The 21,293-nt window shown below is 43.3% G+C and overlaps 1 protein-coding gene across 1 annotated transcript in view; it reads left to right on the plus strand.

The window, feature by feature from the left end:
- The window catches only part of LOC102947769 (coiled-coil domain-containing protein 175), a 45,937-nt gene that overhangs the window by 20,341 nt on the left and 4,303 nt on the right, over window positions 1–21,293 (plus strand). Inside the window, exons 10-17 of the mRNA XM_043549394.1 lie at window positions 2,975–3,111; window positions 7,049–7,159; window positions 11,923–11,994; window positions 13,636–13,771; window positions 14,103–14,234; window positions 16,368–16,506; window positions 17,025–17,104; window positions 18,216–18,368. Of these exons, the coding sequence (XP_043405329.1) occupies window positions 2,975–3,111; window positions 7,049–7,159; window positions 11,923–11,994; window positions 13,636–13,771; window positions 14,103–14,234; window positions 16,368–16,506; window positions 17,025–17,104; window positions 18,216–18,368 (960 nt within the window). The remainder of the gene's footprint in view (window positions 1–2,974; window positions 3,112–7,048; window positions 7,160–11,922; window positions 11,995–13,635; window positions 13,772–14,102; window positions 14,235–16,367; window positions 16,507–17,024; window positions 17,105–18,215; window positions 18,369–21,293) is intronic.

Here is a 21,293-nt window from a genome sequence, read left to right on the forward strand (position 1 = left end):
GGGTGTGGGGGAGGGCCTAGGGCTGGGGGTTCAGGTGCAGGGCAGTGCTTATTTAGGGCGGGCTCCCCAGCAGGGCTACAGGAACTCCCCTCCCTTAGCTCCTAGCTCCACATGCTGCCTCTGCCGGCAGGCACCGCCCCCGCAGCTCCCATTGGCCATGGTTCCCAACCACTGGAAGCTGCAGAACCAGGGCTTGGGGTGGAGCAGAGGCAGCACATGGAGCTCAGGAGCCGGGTAGGGAGCCTGCCCCAGCCTTGCCAACCCTCCCACCCAAGAACCCACAACGCCCCCCCCCCCCCGCTGTGCTCCCCACTCCCCAAGCACCCGCAGTACCCCCCAGGATACCCCCCGGAGGCGCCCCCCCCCCCGCCATCTTTTAGTCGGGGGTATATAATAAAAGTCATGGACACGTCATGGGCCATGAATTTTTGTTTGCTATCCATGACCTGTCCATGACTTTTACTAAAAATACCTGTGACTAAAACGTAGCCTTAATCATGAACAATTGGCCTTCTTTTACACTTTCACAAGATGGTGTGTCGTTTGTAATTAGCTTTTGTATATAAGCCATTTTGGTTTATAGGACTATGAATACAGCGCAAATCTATTAGCCATAAATAACTGCAAAATACCTGTGATCTGATCTGTTAATAGGTATAATTTATATAAGCAGCATTATTTTATATTGTAATGTGTATGCAGAACATTTATTTTTTGATCAGAACTACTTTTTGTCACTTTTTTTATTGTTATATTTGTGGGTGCACTCTAGGTTAATATTCTAAAATTGAACTAATTTTTTTCAAGTAATCACTTGGGCCCAGAGGCTGCAAGTGGGTGAGCCATCACACTTGCACAGAGCCTCATTGACTGCAATTGTTTGCAAAAGTGGGGCCTGACAAGGCACAATCCTTTGCATGTTCAGGGTTTAAATAACATTTATTTTATTTTGATCCATGTTTGTTTTAGGGCACAGAAAACATATCTTGGGAATCAGACAATTTTTATAGCAGGTATTATTTTCGATGTACCCTGCTATAGCATTGGGTTTGAGTTGTTTACATAGGAGCGAAGTAATAAACTCTAAATAAGTGGGTCTCAGTGCACAAGAATCAATGACAAAAAGTGAAATAGTATAACTGACCATGATCTATAAATTGAGCATGTTTTCACCTTTTGGATTTTACTGCTGTTTCATCCTCTCTTTTTCAATACATGCCATTTCCTTAAAACAGCTCTGTAGTGGGGCGGCTGCCCCACTCCTGCAGAACAGGGGTTAAAAGCCAGTCTTTGGAGAGGGCTAAGGCTGAAAGCCGATAAGAAAAGGCTGATTGGGAAAGCAGCCACAGCTGCTGGGCAGAACCCCAGGGTAAAGGGCACCGGGGTCCAGTGGCAGGTGAGACACTGGCCTGCAGAGGACGCTCCAGAGCTGGACATGAGCTAATTCCCAAGATGACCAGCAGGAGGCGCCGAACCAGTGAGGCATCGCCTCGCTACAGGCTCACTCTTAGGCAAATGAACTTTTCTCTTGTAGCCATCATCAGGTAAAATTGAGGACCCAAATTCACTGGTACAGCTCTGGCAGTTGTTTTTTTGTTAATCACTCCCATGATTCAAAGTAGATATAAACCTGACTTAACCAGCCAGTTAAATTGGGTTTGTGGCTTTTGTCTGTAGCTGGAGCAGCACAAAACGGTCAGAGTGGACTGGTGAATATTTCCTAGGGTCTGTTCCAAAGAAGCTGTGCTACAATGGAGCTGAAGATTTGGGTGAAACAATAGATGAGGGTTATTGCATCTCCCAGGTTGTGATATTTTCTTGGGGTGCCCAAGACTGAGGGTCATCTTGTTACCCACTGCTTCCAGTGAGAGGGAGTCTAAATTGTAATAACTGGGTGTCAGCTCCCTTACACTGCCAGCCTGTCAGCCACTCAAGCATTCTTCTCTGGGCTTATGACAGCCCTAACTTTGACTTGCAGATTAATACTAGATGCAACCCAGTCCCTGAGCTCCTCTGAAGTGTCCCCCAGTAGTATCTGGCTTCTGTCATGGGACACTCTCAGAAATTACCAGGTAAGCTGTTCCCAAGAGAACAGTATACACACAGCTTGACTGGTACAAATCAGGATGCGGTCCTTTATAACATTCCTATGCTGAGCTGTATTTGTAAGGAAATAGTCATAAGTGTATTATCAAAGATTAAGATTTAAGAGATACTGAGTCAGGATGATGGAAACCATAAATGGTTACATAAAAAAACAAGTATAACACACTTCTTATAGTCTGAACTTAACTTTAACAGGCTAAACATCTGTCTGAAAGCAGTTTTATCTCACGCAAAGCTTTCTTCCAACATCACTAACCAATATGGCTAGGATCCAACTTTCATGAACACAAAAAGGGCTGTTCTTTTTGCTTCCTCGGTGAAGGATAAAAAAGATGTCTGTCCTCTTGCCTTCCTCTTATACGCCAAAGACCGCTGTTTTTGTCCCCATAGTCAGGATGACCCCTGAGGTTCTTTTCCTGGGATGCTGGCTCCCAGGTGTCTTCACATACTCCTGCTTAGTCTGCAGGCAGATTTGGCTTCCATTGTGTTGGCTTATCATGCTTAATCTACATAGTCAACAGAGAGACAGGTGGCTAAACATCCTTTGTCTAACCCCAAACCTGTTTGTCAGCTCTACCTTGGACACCAATTTTGGGACATATACACAGCTCCTTAAATAGTATCTGTACATACATCTTATAACAATTATGAAGATCAGTATGTTATAGACTTTGCTAGTTGGTACTGAGGGGTTCTTAGGGTCACACAGGGGTGCTGTGAAGTTTAATTAATGTAAAAGTCTCTCAGATTTTCTGATGGAAGGTGATGTGGCAGTACAAAGTATTATTACTATGACTATTAGATATATGTAAAATAGACTGGGAATTATAATGAATATTTAGTAACTATCTTTGGTCTTTATTTCTAGGCTAAGGAAGAATTAAGTACAGCTGAAGGCCTGAATAGAAAACTTAAACATGAAAATAAATTTATAAGTAGCCAGTATCGAATATTACTGGCGGAAGAGGAACACTTACATGCAAAAAGGGACGAGGCAGCAACAGAGTAGGTTTAAACTGTCAATTTCTTAATTCTGAGAATTAAAAGGTTCGTAGAGCAGTTTTTAAACTAAGAGCTGAGGGAAAGCCAACAGGTGTGGAGGAGCATGTGGTTTGGACAGAGATGTCCCATAGGGAGGATCTATTAATGGAGATTCTCTGTATCTTAGTAAGGAGGAGAGGATGGGAATATGATAAAATACAGGTAGGATCTGATAAGAAAACAGCCAAATGAAAAAGAGTCCCATTCAGTTATTTCACATAATGGCAGACAGCTCAAAAGTGACAATTTTTTAAGTGCTTATATACAAAAGCTAGAAGTCTAAATACTAAGATGGGTGAACTTGAGTGCGTCGTATTAAATGAGGATATTGATGTAATAGGCATCACCGAAACTTTGTGGAATGAGGATAGTCAATGGGACACAATAGTATCAGAGTACAAAATGTATCAGAAAGACAGAATAGGTCATACTGGTCAGGGAGTGGCACTATATGTGAACAAAAGCATAGAGTCAAATAAAGTAAAAATCATAAATGAACCAAATGGTACCATAGAATCTCTTCAGATAGTAATTCCATGCTTGAATAATAAGAATATAGCAGTAGAGATATACTACTGATCAGGATGGTGATAGAGACTGTGAAAAGCTCAGGGATATTAGAGGAGCTATACAAATAAACTCAATAATAATGAAGAAAAGGAGTACTTGTGGCACCTTAGAGACTAACCAATTTATTTGAGCATAAGTCATCCGATGAAGTGAGCTGTAGCTCACGAAAGCTTATGCTCAAATAAATTGGTTAGTCTCTAAGGTGCTACAAGTACTCCTTTTCTTTTTGCGAATACAGACTAACACAGCTGTTACTCTGAAACCTATCAATAATAATGGGGAATTTCACCTATCCCCATATTAACTGGGTACATATCACTGTGACAGGTTCCCCAGGGCACAACCTGAAAGTGGGGTATCACTGAGCCCTCTGTCATAACAACCTGGGCTCCCTCTCACACTGTGATGCTGTGCCAAGCTGCAAACCTCTCCAGGTCCTGCACTTACACAGACCCCCACAGGCAGGGACACAAGCAGCTGAGTTACATGAATGCTTCTCCTAGCCACTCATGAACCAACAATAGAGAGGCTCCAGCCAATTCCCCACGGCTCCCCAGCCTGACCAGTGTAAGTTTATTACCCAGTTTGCCACTTCTACAAAGGAAAGCAGACATTTGCCAGCTTTTGTGCACTGAGCAGATTCCCCAAGCACTTCAAGCAAAACACACTGTTTTAGGTAAAATATAAAACAGATTTATTAACTACAGAAAGATAGATTTTAAGTGATTATAAGTAATAAACATACATAATAAAGTTGGTTACCTAAGAAATAAAAATAAAATCACAATCTGAGTTCTATAAATTAGACAGGATTTCAATCAAGCCATGTCTCACCCTGATGGTATAGTTCCTTAATACAAAACCTGGGATTCTCCTTTCCAGCCTGAGACCACCTCCCCATTTCAGTCTTTGTTCTCCAGACATGTTTCCAAGTGTTGAGTTGTGGGGGGAGTGAGGACAAATGATGATGTCACTTCCCCTCCTTTGTAGTTCTTCCAGCTTCCTGGAAAGACCTTTCGCTAAGGGTGTGTCAAGCGGTCTCCATTGTCTATGTGCTCTCTCTGAGAGGCCTCCATTGTATACAGTTCCTGGGGTAGTCCTTGAGAGTGTGTATTCGTCTTAATGGGCCATTATCAGTGTCTGGCTGCTTCCTTGTTGCACCTGAAAGGCTGGTTGTGGGTGTTCCCAACCTTGCACCATATTTCAGTAACACACACATAGTAGAACTTCATAACTTCCCATACAATGATAGCACATACAGTCCAACAGGGTATTAATGTTCAACAGATCAAGACTTTTAAAATGCTACGTCACAAGTCTTTGTATAAAGCATATCATAATCACAAAACTATGGTAAATATGGGGGTGCCAGGGTGTTGCTTTGGGCTACAGAGGGTCACAGTCACCTCAGGATGGGATGCAGAGATAAACTTTCTTGACACCTTACATGACTGCTTCTTGGAGCAGCATATTCCTGGAACCCACAAAAGGAGAGGCAATTCTTGATTTAGTCGTAAGTGGAGTACAGGTTCTGGTCCAAGAGATGAATATAGCTGAACCGCTTGGTAATAAGTGACCATAACGTAAGAAAATTTAACATCCCTATGGGGAGGGGGACACCAAAGCAGCCCACCACAGTAATATTTAATTTCAGAAAGGGTAGCTACACAAAAATGAAGAATTTACTTTACAGAAATTAAAAGGTACAGTGCCAAAAGTGAAATCCCGGCAAGCTGCATGGAAACTTTTTAAAAACACCGTAATAGAGGCTCATTTTAAATGAAAACCTGTAATTAAAAAAGATAGTAAGAGGACCAAAAAAGTGCCACCGTGGCTAAACAGCCAAGTAAAAGAAGCAGTTAGAGGCAAAAAGGCATCCTGTAAAAAGTGGAAGTTAAATTCTATTGAGGAGAATAGAAAGGAGCATAAACTCTGGCAAGTGAAGTGTAAAAATATAATTAAGAAGGCTAAAAAAGAATTTGAAGAGCAGCTAGCCAAAGACTCAAAAAGTAACAGCCAAAAAAAAAAGTGCATCCGAAGCAGGACGCCTGCTAAACCAACAGTGGGGCCATTGCATGATCGAGATGCTAAAGGAGCACTCAAGAAAGATAAGGCCATTGTGGAGAAACTAAATGGATTCTTTGCATCGGTCTTCATGGCTGAGGATGTGAGGGAGATTCCCACACCTGAGCCGTTCTTTTTAGGAAACAAATCTGAGGAACTGTCCCAGATTGAGGTGTCATTAGAGGAGGTTTTGGAACAAATTGATAAATTAAACAGTAATAAATCACCAAGACCAGATGGTATTCACCCAAGCGTTCTAAAGGAACTCAAATGGGAAATTGCAGAACTACTAACTGTAGTCTGTAACCTATCATTTAAATCAGCTTCTGTACCAAATGACTGGAGGATAGCTAATGTGATACCAATTTTTTAAAAGGGTTCCAGAGGCAATCCCTGCAATTACAAGACAGTAAGCCTCACTTCTTTACTGTAGTTGCAATCAATTTGCCTAGTGCTGAACAGAATTATCAGACAAATAGATGAACGTGATTTGTTAGGGAAGAGTCAGCATGGTTTTTGTACAGGGAAATCATGCCTCACCAATCTACTAAAATTCTTTGAGGGGGTCAACAAGCATGTGGACAAAGGTGATCCAGTGGATAGAGTGTTCTTAGATTTTCAGAAAGCCTTTGACAAGGTCCCTCACAAAAGGCTCTTAAGCAAAGTAAGTAGTTATGGGATAAGAAGGACGGTACTCTCATGGATCAGTAACTGGTTAAAAGATAGGAAACAAAGGGTAAGAATAAATTGTCAGTTTTCAGAATGGAGAGAGGTAAATAGAGATGTCCCCCAGGGGTCTGTACTGGGACCAGGACTGTTCAACATATTCATAAATGATCTGGAAAAAGGCGTAAACAGTGAGGTGGCAAATTTGCTGATGATACAAAACTACTCAAGATAGTTAAGTCCAAAGCAGACTGCGAAGAGTTACAAAGGGATCTCACAAAACTGGGCAACAAAATGGCAGATGAAATTCAACGTTGATAAATACAAAGTAATGTACATTGGAAAACATAATTCCAACTATGCATATAAAATGATGGGGTCTAAATTAGCTGTTACCACTCAAAAAAGAGATCTTGGAGTCATTGTGGATAGTTCTCTGAAAACATCCACTCAGTGTGCAGCGGCAGTCAAAAAAGCGAACCGAATGTTGGGAATCATTAGGAAAGGGATAGATAAGACAGAAAATATCATGTTACCTCTATATAAGTAAAATCACTTCTTTTTATGACTGAAGATATAACTGATCTTTCTCCCTTGGTAGACTTGAACGATTATCCAGTTGGCTGGATGAAAGACTTGACATTATGTCAAAGCGTGTGGTGGAGGAGCAAAACTTGGAGGATGAAGTTGAGAGACTCGAAGATATCTTTCAGTATGTCACTTTTCAATATTGACTGTATTAATGACCTGGCTGCAGCTTAATCATGGGCCCATGTGAGTTTGAGAAAGACTAAAACTTAAGCATTCAAAGATACTTTAAAGAGAAAGCCAAATGAGTTTATAAACCATACTAGCAATTTGGTATAAAATTACAGGCAAAGAAGTCTTGCTTTTTTAGTTACCGATAATGCCGTCTGCAATTTATTATCGCCAGGCAAAGTACACACAAACAAGAAGATTAAGAACAAGACACTGATTCAGAGAAATATTATAGAAATAGTATTGAATACATAACTTCAAAATCAAACAAGTGTAATGGCTCAGATCCCAGTCCAGGCTAGAGCCCCTTTTTGGTGGGGCAAAGGGGCTGTAAAGCTGCCCTAATTGGGTAGCTGAGGTTTCCTCTGACGTGGTGCAGTCCCTGGGTTGTGTAGACGTGGTGGTATAGCCTGCATCTTGCTCCCTGGTGTAGAGGATGTGCTTGGGGTGAGTGTTCACGGAGCATTGGTGCACTCTTGTGATCTGTGGTTGTTGGCACAGCTTTTTGGGGCCTGTTATTGGCTGGTACATTAGAACAGTGGTTTTCAAACTGTGGGTCGTGACCCAGTACTGGGTTGCGGAATGTAAGGCACTGGGTGATAGCAGCTCTGGTCAGCACTGCCGACTGGGCCATTAAAAGTCTCATTGGTGGTGCTGCCTCCCTACCTGTTCCCACACCACGCTGCACCCCGGAAGCAGCCAGCAGCAGGTCCAGCTCCTAGGCCGGGGAGGCCACAGGGCTCCATGAAATGCCCCTGCACCAAGCACCGGCCGGGGGGAGGGGGTGGGTGCCTGCGGGCGAGAGCTGCATGGAGCCGCTTGTGCACCTCCACCTAGGAGACGGACCTGCTGCTGGCTGCTTCTGGGGTGCAGCGTGTTCCGCGGTGCCAGGACAGGCAGGAAGCCTGCCTTAGCACCCCCACTGCGCCGCTGACCGGGAGCCACTCAAGGTAAGCCTGTGCTCCAATCCCCTGCTCCATCCCAGGCCCCCTTCCTGCAGCCCAAACCCCTCATCCCTGGCCCCAGGCCAGAGCCTGCACCCCCAGGCCAGAGCCCTGACCCCATCCTGCACCCCTGCCCCAGCCCAGAGCCCCTTCCCACACCCTGAACCCCTCATTCCCAGCCCCACCCCGCAGCCCTCACCCCCGCACCCCAACCCTCTGTCCCAGCCCTGAGCCCCTTCCACACCCCAAGCCCCTCATCCCCAGCTCCGTTGCGTCACGGGCATCAACAATTTTCTTCAACTGGGTCGCCAGAAAAAAAAGTTTGAAAACCACTGCATTAGAGCAACTCATCCAGGGGGCTAAAAACAGCAGTGTGAATTCTGCAGCTTGGGCTCTCAAGCACATCTGACCCCATAGGTTTAAGACCCTGAGCTCCAGCCCAAGCGGCAACATCCACACTGCTATTTTTAGCATGAGAGCCCTGTATAGCATGTAGCAATCAGAATATATTATCCCTGATCCTTGAATCGCTGTGAAATGACAGAATTATGCTCTAATAACTGTCCTAGATGGGCAAGTCCCACATGGGGGAGTGGCAACTCCTTGCATTTCAACTCTCAGAGCTTATTTTTCTGCCAGAAGGCATGGTCTGTCCCTCTCTGCAGAAAAGGGTGGGAGAGGTCAGTGCTCTAAGCTTATGCAGAGGCAAGGAGCGCATCTGCACAGACACCCCTTGTCTTTTGACTGCCACCTATTTTCCTGGCTTCATGCTGCCTCTTGTTAGCATGGTTCTGGCAGGAGCTGTGCTGCCAGCCTCTTCTTGCCTGCTGTTATCCCCCCTGAATCCTTCTCAGGAGCATTTCCTGGCACATCATAAATATGCAGGTGCCCTAGTTATGGACAAAATGTAGGAAAATAATTGTTCTCACTTTCTATGTTGAAAAAGGAAAAGATCCAATAGATATAGTCTGATGTCTATCTTGGTATTTAACTTGAACTGACCCAACAGGATATACCTTCTCTGTATATATGAAATTGAGAAATAAAGGGTAAGGAATAGCCAAACAATGTTGTAAAGAGAAGGAAAATCTCATATTGAAGTACTCATGCAGCGAAGTCAGCAGTTTAAAAATATAAGGAATAAATTAACAAGAAGAGGAGGTGAACTAGTTATCACTGTCTCAATATTATTTGGTTATCCGAAATAATGCTAGGAATCTCCTACAGAAGTGGTAGAAGCCCCATTGGTTAAGACTTTTAAAACTAGACTGGACCGAGCTCTATATCTTATGGTATCTTATGGAATAATCCTGCACTCAGAGAGCTGGATTGGAAAGTCTCTTCCATCTCTAATGTCTTACATTTTATTATACAATTCTGTGAACTCCCATTGACTTAATTGGCACTTAGTATTTCTCAAGATCAGCCCCAGTGTTATGTGCAGTATTACAGGAAGGCAGCATGATATTGTGGATAGAGCACTGGATGGGGATTCAGGAGACCTGGGTTCTGTTCTTAGCCCTGGAGTGCTGCATGACCCATAGCAAGTCACTGCATCTCCCTATGCCTTAGTTTCCCCATCTGTAAAATGGGAATAATGATACTGATCTCCTTTTTAAAGCACTTTGAAGTCTATTATGAAAACTGCTGTGTAATGTATTATTATTAGCAGTTTCATAGGAATTTAGCAAAGTTTTGATACTGTCTCCCACAGTATTCTTGCCAGCAAGTTAAAGTATGGGCTGGATGAATAGACTATGAGGTGGATAGAAAGCTGGCTAGATCGTCGGGCTCAACGCGCAGTGATCAGTGGCTCTATGTCTAGTTGGCAGCCAGTATCAAGTGGAGTACCCCAAGGGTCGGTCCTGGGGCTGGTTTTGTTCAATATCTTCATTAATGATCTGGAAGACGGTGTGGATTGCACCCTCAGCAAATTCACAGATTACACTAAACTGGGAGGAGTGGTAGATATGCTGGAGGGTAGGGATAGGATACAGAGGGACCTAGACAAATTAGGGGATTGGGCCAAAAGAAATGTGATGAGGTTCAACAGGGACTAGTGCAGAGTCCTGCACTTAGGACAGAAGAATCCCATGCACTGCTACAGACTAGGGATCAAGCAGCTAGGCAGCAGTTCTACAGAAAAGGACCTAGGGGTTACAGTGGACGAGAAGCTGGATATGAGTCAACAGTGTGCCCTTGTTGCCAAGAGAGCTATTGGCATTTTGGGCTGTATAAGTTGGGGCACTGCCAGCAGATCGAGGGACGCAATCATTCCACTCTATTTGGCATTGGTGAGGCCTCATCTGGAGTACTGTGTCTAGTTTTGGGCCCCACATTACACGAAGGATGTGGAAAAATTGGAAAGAGTCCAGTGGAGGGTAACAAAAATGATTAGGGGGTGGAGCACATGACTTATGAGGAGAAGCTGAGGGAACTGGGATTGTTTAGTCTGCAGAAGAGAAGAATGGGGGGGATTTGATAGCTGTTTTCAACTATCAGATTGAGTGAGGAGGGATAGGTCAGTGGTTTGAGCATTGGCCTGCTAAACCCAGGGTTGTGAGTTCAATTCTTGAGGGGACCATTTAGGGATCTGGGGCAAAAGTTGGGGATCGGTCCTGCTTTGAGCAGGGAGTTGGACTAGATGACCTGCTGAGGTCCCTTCTAATCCTGATATTTTATGAATGTATATTACAAGGAGCATGGGAACACACACACGCAAACAAAGGAGAAGAAGGGTAAAGTCTTTGTTTTGGTTTGTTTTTTAAATAGCCACCTGTACACAATACTATTGTCTGTAAGGGTTCTCTCAGAGAATAGTTCTAAAAATCCAGGAAAAATAAATCCGCTGATGAGGGGTGAGCAAACAGAATTTTATAAATTGCTGAATAGCAAAATACTAGTATTATTTTGCTAACCAAATGTGGACAGAATATCAGTTAGGGCATGTTCAGCTGTCTCTGCGGGGCCCCCCACCTGCATACATTTGAAGTCTACTGGGGTGGCAGCCTGCCCTTCAAGCCCTGCCCTTCAAGCATAGGAGAGTTTCCACTACCACCTACTGCCAAATCTTCTTGGGGCTTTGGGTAGTCACTTTTCCATCTCCCTCTTGTATCTCAAAGGAGAGCAGGTCACTGGTAACAGTGTCTCCTGAAAACACAGTCAGACATATGGGAGCAGGATTACATCTGCCTCCAACTACCAGTGTTTTTATTTTCTTAAACTAAAATCCTCTTGAATGTGTTAAGTCCACAAAAAATTGTTGCATGCTAATGTTTGCCTTGGGACTTTTACATTAGCAAATATATATAATGTGTGCAAGTGAATGTATGCATCCATCTGCCTTGAGGCTCCAATCTGTGCAGGTTCTTCTGTATTAGTTACTGCACCTAAATCACACCAATGTAGCATCTCTGTTCTTAAATTTTTGCCCTAGTGTTTTGGGCTTGATTAATAGGATCTCTGATTGCCTTCTCTTGCAGTGTTATTGATTCTGGCATAAGTCAGGACTCTTGGCTTTGCCATAGCCTTTACCAAGTGCCTGTTTAACTTTGCAATCATGTCGCCTACAACAACAAACCATATGAAGCACAGAACCATGACTGCACACCAAAATAGGTGTATTTCTGAGAAGTGAGTCCCCAGCTGGTAGGAGTGCTTAGCTTGCTGCCTTGGAAAATGCTTTTAAAAATTGTATATTCAAAAAATGACTTATAAAATGAAGTGGTATGCAAAGGTTTAGCATTACTCTGAACCTTTATTCTTGTTTCAGAAACACACAGGATGCCTATGCAAGAGAACTAGAGAATCTAGAGCAATGTTTAAAGAGAGAAAGTGAGATGAGGTAAAATTACAAGTCACCGTCTTCATAAGGAACAGATCAACATATTAATGATTTACAGTGACTTTGTTTATATTTTTCAAATAAGACCTAAAACCAAGGTCCTAACCACCCAAAGTTCCAGTGGTCCTTTTTGCTGGATAAGGAGTGATTCATCTCAATGTCATGGCCAAATTACATCTGGGGTAATTGTATTCTGTCTTCTAAATTCCTCTGCTGTCTCATTTGGATGAGATATTCTTCGCTTCCTGGCCTGTGGTGGTGTTGTGTGGTAACAGCTGCTAAACTTTACCAAGTAGGTGGCTCTGTATCAGCAATTCATTAAATTGTTCTGGTTTGGGTAACAATTTAATTTTGTAAAGCACTTTGGGATCCTTCCAGATGGAAAAACACTGTATACTTGTAAGCTATTGCTGTTGTTTTCCAGTTTAGGGCTGATCTTACACAATTGAGGTCAATGGGAGTTTTGCCATTGATTTCACTGGGAGCAGGATCAGACCTTGAGTCTGTGTGGCCTAATTTTCTCAAGTTCCAAGCGCCCACAACTCATGTTAAAGTCAATGGGTACTTAGAATGCTCGCACCTTTGAAAATCATGCCACCAGTCTGGTAGACATTTAGGACTCCAGCTGTCATGAGCACAGTGGACTGGGAAAGAGGATGGTCTGTTTTAAAATGATTTTGCATCTTGGATTATATCAGCTGGTTTCTTGGGGACTGCATATTTTTCAGCCTTTAAATAGAGCCTTCCATTGAGTTTGTTTTGTTTGAGGGGTGGTGGTGGGGAGGAGGGTGGAAGCATGTTCTACAAAGACCACTGAAAGCACATTATAATAAGAGTTATGCTAAATGCGGCCCTATTGATGAGATCTGCCAAGATGTAACTTGCATCACTCTGCATTCTCTGTTTAAGCACTGATGCTTGGATTTAGATGCCAGGAGGCCCTTTCCTGTCTCACTCTTTTAGTGTGTATGGGCAGGGGGAAGCTAGCTATGGAAGAGGCCCCAAGTTGGATAAATCTGAATTAATTATTGTAACTGGAGTTGTGTATGAAAGGATGATAAAATTTTCCCAGTTTGCTTTGAAGTTTACTTGGCAAACTCAGAACTCCAAGTGAACCTAAGGGGTAGGGAGGGGAGAAATACTCACAAGCTGAACCATCTTCAAATTCTGGTCTAAAACCCGGTTTTACTCAGCTGTGCTCAAGATATGCTACCCTTCCAAACCAAAAGGGACATGTGTTATTTTTAGAGAGGCAAATTCTATATACTTCTCTTAGGGCTTTTCTCCATGAGAGCCTCCCAACTGTTTGACTCTGTTTTCCTTACAGAGGTAAGAACTGAAGCTCTCTGGCCATATTGTTCCATCCTCTTTATTATCCACATCATTACCCCATTGCATGGCTAGATCTGCTCTAGGAATTATTTTTGGAAAAATCTACAGCCTGTGTTACGCAGGAGGTTAGACTAGATGATAACAGTGGTCCCTTCTGGCCTGGAAACCTGTGAATTTATGCTGTTGGTGGGAGCCTCTCAGAATCAAGTCTGCTTTGTTACTTTACACATGCTATGCAGCTCTGATTTCCCAGTCAGTTACAATGCAATGTCATGTAATGGGTGATATTGTTTATCTACTTGCCACTAGAGCTTTGCTTCAGTGGAAACAACTTCACCTAGCAAAGAAGAAGGAACTCTTGTGGGTAACAGAGGAGAAATTCATGAATGAAATGAATGTAAGACTTGAGACTGGTAAAAAACGTCATGCTGAGCTAAGTGGAGAGGTATGTTAACCAGTTGGCATTACAACAAAGCCTATCCATTGTAATCCCCTACCTTTCATGAGGTTCTTGGCAAAGTGGTTAAACTTTAAGGGCCAGATCCTCAGTTGGTGTACATAATGATTTTGAAGGCATTGTGTCAGTTTATACCATCTGAGAATCTGGCTTTAACCGATGATTAATAAAATTGTAAAGCAGTTATGATCACACAGCACTGTGTTTCAAATGACGACTACACCCATTTTACTCAGCGCGGTTATTGTTTAATACTGCAGGTGAGCCAGTGTGTACTGCAGAAATGATTGGCCCTGTTCATTTTGTTTTCTGCAACCAGAATGAGTATTTCCGAAAAGAAATTTTGCAGGCTGAGGAACAGGTCAAACACCTTAGTGATGATATAAATAAAAGGGAAGCTGAATGCGAGAAGTATGAAAACAGCTTAATAGAAGACATACAATGGCTTGAGGTAAATGTCATTTTTAAAAAAATTCTTAAAAAGAGTAGTTTAAATGGGGAGATGACATTTGCTCGTGTAAATTGACACCACTCTATTGACTTCAATGGTGCTACACCAATGCCACTAGCAGATAATTTGGCCCATGATTACTAACAGTTTCAGGAAAAAGTGATTCAGTGCCATAATAACTCTTTGAATGCTGTACTGACGTTCCTAGAACAGGAGAGATTTGGGTTGGGTTTTTTGGGTTTTCTTTTTCTTGCTAAGCAGTTATGACCTGATCCAAAGCCCACTGATGTCTCTGGGCTTTGAATTGGGCCCTTAGCACTTACTAGCAGTGGGTAAAGTCTTCCTTTGCAACTGGTACAAGGCTTTGTGTGCACTGAAAATAAGAGCAATGAAGTGGTGGATTCCATGCAGGGAGCTTTCCCACAGTTACTTGATTGCTAGATGCCAAAGGCAAAGAGGTCTAATCATTGTTTGGTTTAAACTGCCTTAATCCCACCTGTTCTCTGAACTGCTAGATGAGACCTAAGTGAGAAATAAAATAAAACTGGTTTCTTCTTAGTAGTCTTCCAGACAAACCAGCAACAAAGGCATCAGTCTGAGTTTTGTGGCTGATATATCATCTAGTACAGGAAGTTGATTGAACAACTCATACTGCTACTAAATTGTGGCATGCCCTCCACATGTGTGTCCTTATCCATATGTATGTACTCATATCTATCAAATGGAATTCCATGCCGAGAAAGTGCCCATAAAAAGTGTAAAAGATCTGCAATAAAAAATGTAAAATAAAATATATTGGACCAAATTCTTTCGTGATTTGCAACCCCGTTAACTTTGAAGCAGTTGCTTGGAGTTGATCAGTGTGAAATTTGTCCCACAATATTTAGATAAACAGCACAGGCTTTATGAAAATATTAGTCTCACTGCTGACATGATGGGCCAAATTCTGTTCTGAGTTACAGAGCTGTAAATCCATTGACATCCCTGGTGTTGTGTGAGGCGTAATGCAGGGCAGTTTGGTCCTATGTGCACTAATCTTCTGAGTGCTCTATTATAGTTTCCAGCAGCCCTCCTTCAAAGAGAAAGGAGGACAATATGAGACTCTGAATGAGAACTGACTGGAGCTTCCAGAAACATCAGGCACTTCTCCCATCCGGTGTATGTAGCATTTCCTCTGTCTCTAGGTAACATTTCCTGGTTGTATGATTCTCAGCCATCAGTCTAATGGTTCAGAATAGGATAAACCAGACATCCTTAATGTATGAAATATCCCAAGCCTCTTCTTCTCTCTCTCTTTCAATGCCTTTGTGTGTATGGATCTAAAATAATTACACACTGGATCTCTCCTTATGTGCACTTCCTGGCAGCTGTGCTGTTCAAAAACATACCTAATGTATGATAAATGCTCTTTAACTCCTACTCTACTGTCTTTAATAGGGTTGCTCTAACATCACACAATAAATGTGACATATGAGGATTACCCTTTGCATGTGGACTAGACTGAGTCAAGTCAAAGATAATAATATACCCTTTGGGGTAGAAAAATAATTGTAACTATTATTTCTCCTTCAGTGTTTCTCTCTGGTTTTTCTCTTCTTTGACTGTCTCCGTTTCTTCCTGTGTCTTCACTTTTTATCATTTTGGTGTTGCAACAACTTGTGCCTCTTCCTGGGGCTTCTACTCTTTTGTACTCTTCTCCAGTTGTGCACACCCTAGTCATTTCAGTCATACTTGCTGCAGTCTCTGCTCACTTATTTATCTTATTATAGTCCTATTTGTCTGTAAAGCAATGTGAACACCCATGGCTCTACCTGCTGTTTCTTCTATTGCGGTGTTCTATGCACCCAGAGTATATTCCTGAGCCAATACAAGTATTGCTACTTGAATTCACTGCTTCTATTTAAATCACTTTGTAATATGGCTAGAGATTCACGATGTGTAATGTCAAAAGAATTAATTAGGCTGTCTCCTCATTCTGGATATTCAAATTGCCTTCATTTTGCCACTCTTCACTTTCAAATCTATGTCTCTCAGCTCTGCAGTTTCCAGTTAATCTGTTCATTTTGTCTTCCTTTGCTACAGTGATTATGTCCACTTTAATAGATCATTAATTAACATTTATTTTCATTAAAGGATGATGTCAAAGGTAAAACTGAAGAGATATATCAAAAAGAACAACAACTAATTCTGAGCATCCCTCTCATAGAAGTAAGACAGAAAGAGTTGGAAGAAAAGCATGAAAAATATGAAGACTTGAAAAAAGTAGTCTCAGGTAGGTATTAAATAACTCCGATGCACTTTGAAGCTTTCTGCTTCTGTCTTAGAAAGAGATCTGACTTGGTAATATGGGTGACCTCAAAGCTAATGAGCGACTGGCGTTCCACAGAAGAGGAATGCCTGAAAAATTCGAAGTTGACTTTGTAGAGGTTTTAGATTAATATAGACCCTGAAGATAGGTATTTCGTTTCCCCTCCCCGATCTTTATCCTAATCCTCTTTACTTAACTTTGTGTATTATGGTGAATCTGGTATTTTGATATATTTGTTGTATTTGAAAAAATTATTAAAATTATATATAAATAAGAGGTCTGACTGTACCAGAGCTGTCTACCATAGTTCAGATGAACTGTAAAGTACAGTAAAGCTCTGAGGGTTTTGTGCACCAGATAGATTATGACATCTGGACACTACTGAAACATTAATAATGAATAATAATGTCCCTATACAGTTGATCATTTGTTGATGGAACATCTAGTTCTGTCGTCTAAAAAAACCTTTTCCTGATTTGTAGAACTAAAAGATGAAGAGACAAGACTGACAAAATCCATTGATCGGTCAGTCAGGATGATTAGTAAACTCAAGAAGATCATGGTAATGGTTTAAACCTTGTTTAACGTTATTTGTTAAAGTTTCCTAAATCAGTTTTCTTCCTCTCTGTTCTTGTGCTTTTTAATGATCTTCCTCCGCCCTTCAAGTGCCATCTTCCTATAGCTGCTGTGCAACTGGTCATGCACAGAGATTCTGGCTGTAGGATGCGTGCATAGCTTGATTCAGAGCAGCACTGTCCTTTGTCATGCAAAAAACTGACCTTGATCTTGTGACCCTTAGTCATAAGCGCTGTCCCAATGGAATTAAAAGGATGACTTAAGTGAGGAAGGGGCTGCAGTATTGAGCCCTGTGTGAGCTCTGTCCCTGTACAGAAGCTGACCGTGGCTAGTGCAAGAGCCTTTGCTGCTTCTTGGTAAAACTGTCGGGTGTCTTTGTCTCATGATCTCTCCAGCTCATTGCCTATCTTGACTATATCAATAGATAACAGCATAAGGGGAGAGAAATTCAGAGTCACAGATGGTTTGTGTGAAAGACACAGTACTAAAGAAAGGTGTCTGAGTCACAAACAAAACCGCAAGGTTTGTGCCTGGCTGGCCTGATACTGCAAGGATGGAGCTCTGTGGTTGCTGGCCCACAAAAGCCCACAGGCACAGATGCTAATCCTTATTCGAGAAGGAAATGCTCCTTCTCCAAGCATCTTTAAATAGGCAATAGCTTACCCAGAATCTGTGTTCCAAACATTTGTGTACCACCAAAGCCTTCATCAATAGAAATATGTTGTGTGTGTGTCGCTACGCTCATCAATGTGACCCCATGTCTGATTTAAATAGGCAGGAAATGAGGTTCAATGGTTAGTGTATGAGACAGTGTCAGGAGACCTGGGTTCTATTCCCAGCTGTGCCACTGGCTTGCTGACCTTGAGCAATTCCACTTCACCTTTCTGTGCCTCTTTTCCCTACTGTGTAAGATGGAGATAACTAAGATTCTTTTGTAAAGCTTTTGTAAAGCTTTGAAATCTTTCAGCGAAAGGTGCCCCATATGTGAAAAGTATTATTGTTGTTATTATTATTATTATTAGGTTACATCAATTATAGTCCAAATACAAGATCAATTACAAATGAAGCAAAATAATGAAGGGTTTATTCATTAATAGGCTGAGCTGAAGAATGAATTAAGAATAAAGCGTGACTTGGCATTTGACCAGTTGAAAGAGCATACAGAAGTTCTGAAGTTGCTAGAGAGGGACATCTATGAGGTCGACAGGAAGCTCGACATTGTGAAGACAGAAAACTGCAGACTGAAATTAGTGAGTATACTGATGGTTTACAGCACAGCTTGTCAGCATGCAGGTCCCTCTTCAACTTTCTTTTCACAGGGAAAAATAGAATTGGAGAAGGATGAAACAGAATAAACACTATAAATGCTTCAGCATGCAAAATAGGAGCCAAATTTTGCCTTCTGATGCACCTGTGAGGCTCCTGGTAGCTTCGTTGGGAGACACGTAGGAACATCTAAAGGCAGGATTTGTCCCTTTGACATTTTGTCTGTGAAGGGATCTTTCATCATTGAGTAGAAAAAGCACTGGTGCATCCAGTCAGGTATATAGGGAAAGGCTTCCCTGCGAGCTGTGGAAGACTGTGTGAAAACTGAGGTATAGAAGCAGCCTGTGTTATTTGGTATTGCAACAAGGGAGACAATCCCTTTTGACTTACACAGCCATTTTAGCTCATTCTTTTGTTCTGGAGCAGTGGCTGGAGCACTGTGTGCCAGAAAACCCAACCCCACTAAGTGATAGGAAATGGTCTCAAGCTGAAACTAGGTGGTAAGCTATCCCCTCTTAGAATGGTGCACTGTTGTGATGAGAGGTGAGAAACACTGGGATTCATTGTGGTTACTGCCCAGAGAGGGTTAACAGTGCTTCCCGCCACTCTACAACAAAGATCACAGGACAGCTGACTTGTTTTGACTATACAGAAGGTTTGCATGCAGCATGCTGATGTTCAGCTTTCCAGGTGCATTTTCTTTCAGGGACTGTAGGAATCCCTACATTTTCCTTGATGGATCCAGCTCTGGACTCGAGTGATGACATGATCAGTCAGTTCTATCCTGGCTAAGCATTTGTTGCTGCCTATTGTTTTTCAGGGTTAAGGTAGATTTCAAAAGGGCCTAGTCCCATGTTAGAAGCGACTTCGAGCTGGAGGTGTGAATTCCAGCTTGAGGAGACATGGCCACGCTAGCTCCGATCAAGCTAGCACACTAAAAGTGTAGCTGCTGTGGTGCAAGCAGTGACAGGAGCTAGCCATCCTGCATGCATACCTATGGTCTCAGATGGGATTGTACTTGGGGTGGCTAGCCCCGCGCGCCACCGTGGCTACACCTCTATTTTTAGTACACTAGCTCTATCAGAGTGCAACTTATGTTTCCTCAAGCTAGAGTTTACATCTTCCCGCTGTAGACATACCTTTAGGCATTTAAGAGCCCAATTTTCATTGAAAGTCAAAAGACTTAGGTTCATAAGTGCCTGAGTCGTTTCTGAAAATGGGACTTAGGCTCCTAGATATTTTTGGGAATGTTGCCCTAAGTCTTCCATTGCTAGGTCCTGTGCTAGGTGTCAAACTAGCCTACAAGAATAAAGGAATTACTTCTCCAGAAAAGATCTGAGCACATTAGACTATTGTGAAAGCAAAGTCTTGATTGCTGATCTATGTCAGGCCGCAACTCAAAGCTGAAGCTACACCTTTATTAGACACAGTGAGGTAAATTTCCAAAGGGCTTTCTGAATTGTGTGTTGTATTTGTATGTGCCCCTGTTTGAATGCACAGAAGCCTGGTTTTACAAGTGCAGTTGCGTGTATTTGCATGCACTAATATTACAGATGCTACTTAGGAGGTGCTTTGAAAATGTGACCTTATAATTTATTTTTCGTCATATAAACATAAGCCTTCTTTGGAAAGACAGCCCTTTTACCATAGTACAGTTATCCCTCTCCTTGATGCTCAGTATAGGAACAATTTCAAGATGGTCTGTTCATGCTGACACCCAAATGCTGGTTGCTGTACGTCAGGGGTGGGCAAACTTTGTGGCCCAAGGGCCACATCTGGGTATGGAAATTGTATGGCAGGCCATGAATGCTCACGAAATTGGGGTTGGGGTGTAGGAGGAGGTGAGGGCTCTGGCTGGGGGTGCGGGCTCTGGGGTGGGGCCAGAAATGAGGAGCTCAGGGTGTGGGACGGGGCTCCGGGCTGGGGCGGGGGAGTAGGGGGCGGGAGGGGGTGAGAACTCTGGCTGGAAGTGCAGGCTCTGGGGTGGGGCTGGGGATGAGTGGTTTGGGGTGTAGGAGGGTGCTCCAGGCTGGGACCGAGGGGTTCAGAATGTGGGAGGGGGCTCCGGGCTGGGCCAGGGGATTGGGGCACAGGGGTGTGTGAGGGCTCCAGCTGGGGGTACAGGCTCTGGGGTAGGGCTGGGGATGAGGGGCTTGGGGTGTAGGAGGGGGCTCTGGGCTGGGATTGAGGCGTTCGGAGGGTGGGAGGGGTATCAGGGCTGGCCAGGGGGTTGGGGCACGGGAAGGGCTCAGGAGTGCAGCCTCTGGGCGGCACTTACCTCAAGCAGCTCCCGGAAGCAGCAGCATGTTCCCCCTCCGGCTTCTACGTGGAGGCGTGACCAGGCAGCTCTGCACGCTGCTCCGTCCGCAGGTGCCATCCCTGCAGCTCCCATGCTGCAGTTCCCGGCCAATGGGAGTTGCGAGGGCACCGTCTGGGGCGGGGGCAGCTTGCGGAGCCCCCGGCTGTCCCTATGCGTAGGAGCCGGGGGAGAGACATGCTGCTGTTTCCGGGAGCTGTGGCATGTGCATGCAAGCCTCAGGCCCCACTCCCCAGTGGGAGATGGAGGGCTAGATTAAATCGGCTGGCAGGCCGGATGTGGCCCATGGGCTGTAGTTTGCCCACCCTTGTTCTACGTCCTCTACTGCTGATGATGTAGCAAAGGAACTATAGAAAGAAGAAAATCAGTTTCAACTCCAAAAGCCAGAACCACTGGTACCTGAAGTACAACAAAGATACGAGTTTGGAACCTGCTTTTGTACTTCACTATTGCCTTGGGACAGTTAGATATAGTAAAGAGACACAGGGAAACTAAACTGCGAGTGAAGAGCGAGTGCCAAAGTCTCAGCGGGTGTAAATCAGCACAGCTGCATTGACTGACTGGTTTAGAGCTGAGGATCTGGTCCTGAGAT

The sequence above is a fragment of the Chelonia mydas genome, chromosome 6 (assembly GCF_015237465.2).
Source record: "Chelonia mydas isolate rCheMyd1 chromosome 6, rCheMyd1.pri.v2, whole genome shotgun sequence".
In the NCBI taxonomy this organism is placed as follows: Eukaryota; Metazoa; Chordata; order Testudines; family Cheloniidae; genus Chelonia; species Chelonia mydas.